Source organism: Octopus bimaculoides, chromosome 23, assembly GCF_001194135.2.
Source record: "Octopus bimaculoides isolate UCB-OBI-ISO-001 chromosome 23, ASM119413v2, whole genome shotgun sequence".
In the NCBI taxonomy this organism is placed as follows: Eukaryota; Metazoa; Mollusca; class Cephalopoda; order Octopoda; family Octopodidae; genus Octopus; species Octopus bimaculoides.
In genome coordinates this window covers 10,638,223-10,643,282 of record NC_069003.1, presented here as the reverse complement: position 1 = coordinate 10,643,282, position 5,060 = coordinate 10,638,223, and the positions used below count along the sequence as shown (strand labels likewise).

The window sequence follows — 5,060 nt, the reverse complement described above, 5'->3', positions numbered from 1 at the left end:
TATATATATATGTGTGTGTGTATGTATGTATGTATGTATGTATGTATGGCTGTGTGGTAAGAAGCTTGCTTCCCAACCACATGGTTCCAAGTTCAGTCCCGCTACATGGCACCTTGGGTCAGTGTCTTTGTCTACAGCCTTGGGCTGACCAAAGCCTTGTGAGTGGATTTATTGTAGACAGAAACTGAAAGATGTCTATCATACATATATATATATATATCTATATGTGTGTGTGTGTGTGCATTTGTGTCTGTGTTTGTCCCTCCTCCATCGCTTGACAACCAATGTTGGTGTGTTTATGTCCCCGTACCTTAGCAGTTTGGCAAAAGAGACTCTCAGAATAAATACTAGGCTTACAAAAATAAGTCCTGAGGTTGATTTTTTTCAACTAAAATACCCTTAAAGGCAATGCTCCAGCATGGCTTCAGTTAAATGACTGAAACAAGTAAAAGAATAAAAAAATAAAAGAAAAGATATATATACACCCCCCACACACACATACAACTTGGCAACAGGTGTTTGTTTACACCTTCATAACTTAACAGTTCAACAAAAGTAACTGATAGAATAGGTACCAAACTTAAAAACAACAAAAGTCATTAAAAAAACCTTCAGGCTGGTGCCCCAGCATGGCCACAGTCCAACGACCGAAACAAGTAAAATACAAAACATAAAATGTACAAAGAAAATAAAAACAAGAAAATAACAAATAAACAACACACTCGATTGGTTGATTGATGAGAATAATAATAATTTATTCACCATTTATATTGTATTGTATTGTTTTTTATGGTTTTCTTAAGCCAAAACAGACTAGTGTCTCCAGTGCTAGGATTAGAACACATGATGATCTACTTGGCAGAGGAATGCACAACTCTGACCAAATCAATGCATCGTATCAAGAGGGGCCACCAGATTCTTGCTGGTTTCGGCTGGCTCTGTCATGAAGGTGAAAAGTGACCTTGGCACTGTGAGACACCGGTGAGCTTCCAGCTGTCTTTGGACATATTTATAAACAATAACAATTATTATTATTATTATTATTATTATTATTATTATTATTATTATTAAGAAGGCAGTGAGCTGCCGAAATCATTAGTTCACTGAACGCTTAGCAGTATTTTGTCCATCTCTGTTCTGAACTCAGGTTCCCCACAAGATCAACTCTGCCTTTCATTCTTTCAGGGTCAATAAAGTAAGTACCAGTCATGTACTGAGGTCCAACGTAACTGACTTTTCCCCTCCATCACAAAACTGCTGGCCTTGAGCCAAACTTTGAAACTGTTATTCTTTTTATAAATATAGCACAGATCAAATTTCTTTTAAAGTATGCATTAATACTTTTCATATCAGGGAAAATTAAAAATTATATAGATACTAAAAATATTAATTACTTTTATAATTTGACACAAGACCAGCAATATTGACGGGATGGACAAATTGATTACATTAACCCCAGCACTTGACCGATACTTATTTTATTGACCCCAAAAGGATGAAATACGAAGTTAAGTTCAGCTGGATTTGAGCTCAGAATGCAGAAAACGGCAAGAAGTTCTACTAAGCATTTTGTCTGAAGCTTTAATGATTCTATCACCTCGTTGCCTTATAGGAAATAATCATATCAATGATAATAGTTTTGTAATAATACTACCACTAATACTAATAATGGTTATAAAACTACTTGATGATTTTTTTGATCACTATGAATGTGTTTCATGGTATATTTTGAGGTTTAAAGGGGAAAATTTATTTTGTATTTCATTTATTGTTTTGTTTATCAAAGAAGCGGAAAAAAAAAGGGTGAGGAAATTTTGCGTTTGAATTAATTAACAGCAGTGAGTAATTGCTGAATTGCTAGATTCTAGCTCGCAAAAGCATGAGAGGGGAAAATACAGAGTCTCATTAGAGATGAAAATCCTTGGAATATATATATATATATATATATATATATATATATATATATATATATATATATATATATATATATATATATATATATATGAATACATACATACATATGAAAATCCTTGGAATATATATATATGTATACATATGTATATGTGTGTATATATATGTATGTTTATATATAAATACACATACACACACACACATATATATATATATAAGCATGTATGCATATATATGTATAAATGTGTGTATGAGTTAGTGTGAATATGTATATATAAGAAGGCACAAACATGCTCACACACATCTTTGTTTACACATACACACATACATACACATATGCATACTTGAATACATACACATACACAAAATATGTCATTTTATATGTTATCCTCTAAGGCTTCAGGTCATGCCTGATTGAGCAACCTGTGAGCAATCATTCCACCCATGACCATCCTATCTTTTAGGGGCTTCTAGTGCTACATCTATCCAATGCATTCTGCTTACACTGGTTTCAATATTCTATTGTCAGTGATGCCTATTTTCACTAGAGCATGATTTAAGAAAATTTGACTGGATTTTAACTGCTATTTCTAGCACACTAGGCGACCACATAAAGACTCCTTCATCAGCTCATTGGCTCATATGCTTGGTGGTGTTAGCAGTAGTGGTTGTGTGGTTGCTGGTGGTGTAACCATTAATTAACTTGATTTCTAGTTACATTCTGCCCTCCCCCGACACCGACCTCCTATATCCTTTGTCATCTTATCTGACCTTTTTTTTCCTGCAACCTCAACTGTCCCATCGTGAGAATGTTCCTGTTCTCTTTAACAATCTACCAACCCACTATTTTGGTCCATGCAACCAATTATAAAAACAAAAATAACTACTAAAATCTGTCTACGTACATATATGTATGTATGTATATTAGTTTATATGCATATAATAAATATATATATATTATATATTATATATGTATGTATATATATGTATGCATGTATATTTAATCTATATATTTATATATGTATGTATGCATACATACACACATACATATACATGTATATATATATATATACATACATACAACCCTTCCAAATCTAACTAGTTCGTTTTATATAGAAATCCAAGACGGATTTCTATATATCAAAAGGATCTGTTAATTCTCAAGGATTTCCATCACTAATCAGATTCGTGAAAGGAAAAATAAATCTTAACAAGCATCCACTTCCTCTCTCCATTCCACTTACACACACTCACACATATTCACCCTCACATACACACGCGTGTTCACTCATTCACACACGCAAATACAGACATCATTCTATACGATTAAAATTCTTCTTTCTCTTCTAGAAGATGAACGATGTATGGCCGAATTTCATTAGGGAGCACAGCTGTTGCGAAACGCATGACTGGTTTTCCTTTACGGTTGATTAAGAACTTCTCGAAATTCCATCGGATGTCATTGGCACTCATTGGTTTGTAGTGGAGCCGTTCGACGGAAGCGAAGTCCTGTTTAGGGCTGGGGCAATAAGACTGAAAAAGAAATAAAAGAAGAAAAAAATCAGAAAAGAACATTTAGTATTATCGAAAGATTTGTAGCAGGGATTTGAAACCCCAACTGATAGAGAATCGTTCAGACACCATAAGCGAACCGCCACAGTTTCATACGATCAGCCTGTTAACCACTCAATCAACATGAGGATGTGACGTGATATGGTTTTCTCGAACATTCTAGAATTTGGTTTCCGGTCCTCTATAAAAACAGTTTGGCTCCTATCTTAGAGCACAGACAACTGGAATATTCCAATACCATGGAGATTTGTGCTGTTAGCATTGTCTATTTTCGGTCGACTGCAAGTCGTCACAAAGATAACTTTCTGTAATTTCAGAGCAGCTGTCTCTTCCCTACTCCAAACTTATTAATGTTATTAAATGTAAGTAACCACCGCCAAATATCTCTCAGTCACATACATTTGCTACAGGACCTGAGATACAGATCTGGCTACTGAAAGCCGAATGCGTCGTTTATGGCACGAAATAGCGAAAGGACCTGGAATAAGGAGCTTATCAAACGAGAATTGGCAGGGAAATCATTAACAACAGATGGTGTGTGGGTTTTAAGGGAAACAACAGAGTTGGTAAGATATAATAAAGAAGTAGCAATAAAAAGGGATCTTTGTGGTTATCGTCACTGTCTACAATTTTGTTCCAATTGTTTTCACATTTGGTAAATGGATTAAGTTTCATATACTAATTATGAAAATGAAATTCATTTTCCCTATAAATTCATAATTAAAAAAATGACAAGACTTTAAAATTTGCAAAATTTGGGTAGTTTAGCCAATCAGAAGCGAGTATTTTACACATCACAGTGAAGTTCTGTTTGCGTATTAAGCAAAGAAGCACCATGTGTTCCACAGCTGATTGCAAAGAACTTTGTTTCCATAGTAACCAAAGATGCTGCGCATGCGCACAAGGAGTGTAATCACCAAATTGAGTGTAATCAACAAATTGAAAGTACCTGGGCATCTTTAAAGCCTGGAAACAAACGCCATTCCATGGTTGATTCTTATCTTTGTGAATTTATGTGGAGAAAGAGATATGAGAAAGATAATCTATTTTATAAATTCCTAAAGTGCATAGCAAACTTTCGTACTTGAACTTTTTTAACTAAAAAATATCTGTTTTACACAACGTTTTGACTGTTATTTCTAGCAACTCCTGTTGGTTTGCTCGTCGCTTTTAAATATTTAATTTGCTCGCGAATCTCTTAATGTTTTTTTCACTTTCCTTTCACTAGTTTAATCTTTTGACATTCCGTTGCCCCCAAACCCAACCCTTCCTTCTCTCTACTACAGCAGATGATGGAAGATTATCAAACTTTGAACACCTGTAACATTTTCGCAAAATTTTCCTGGAATAAATGAATAACAAATTCAGATTCAGCATCAAAAATTACATCTATACTCTTTACTCTTTTACTTGTTTCAGTCATTTGACTGCGGCCATGCTGGAGCACCGCCTTTAGTCGAGCAAATCGACCCCAGGACTTATTCTTTGGATGCCTAGTACTTATCCTATCGGTCTCTTGTGCCAAACAGCTAAGTTACGGGGACATAAACGTACCAGCATCGGTTGCCAAGCGATGT

General features: G+C 34.8%; 1 protein-coding gene across 1 annotated transcript in view; it reads right to left on the bottom strand.

Moving 5' to 3' along the window:
• Positions 1-730: 730 nt before the first annotated feature.
• Positions 731-5,060, bottom strand: part of LOC106879158 (glutathione peroxidase 3-like) — an 18,715-nt gene continuing 14,385 nt past the window's right edge. The window contains exons 2-3 of the mRNA XM_052976146.1: positions 4,793-4,825; positions 731-3,480 (exon numbers count right to left, since the gene is read on the bottom strand). Of these exons, the coding sequence (XP_052832106.1) occupies positions 3,238-3,480; positions 4,793-4,825 (276 nt within the window). The 3' untranslated portion in view covers positions 731-3,237. The remainder of the gene's footprint in view (positions 3,481-4,792; positions 4,826-5,060) is intronic.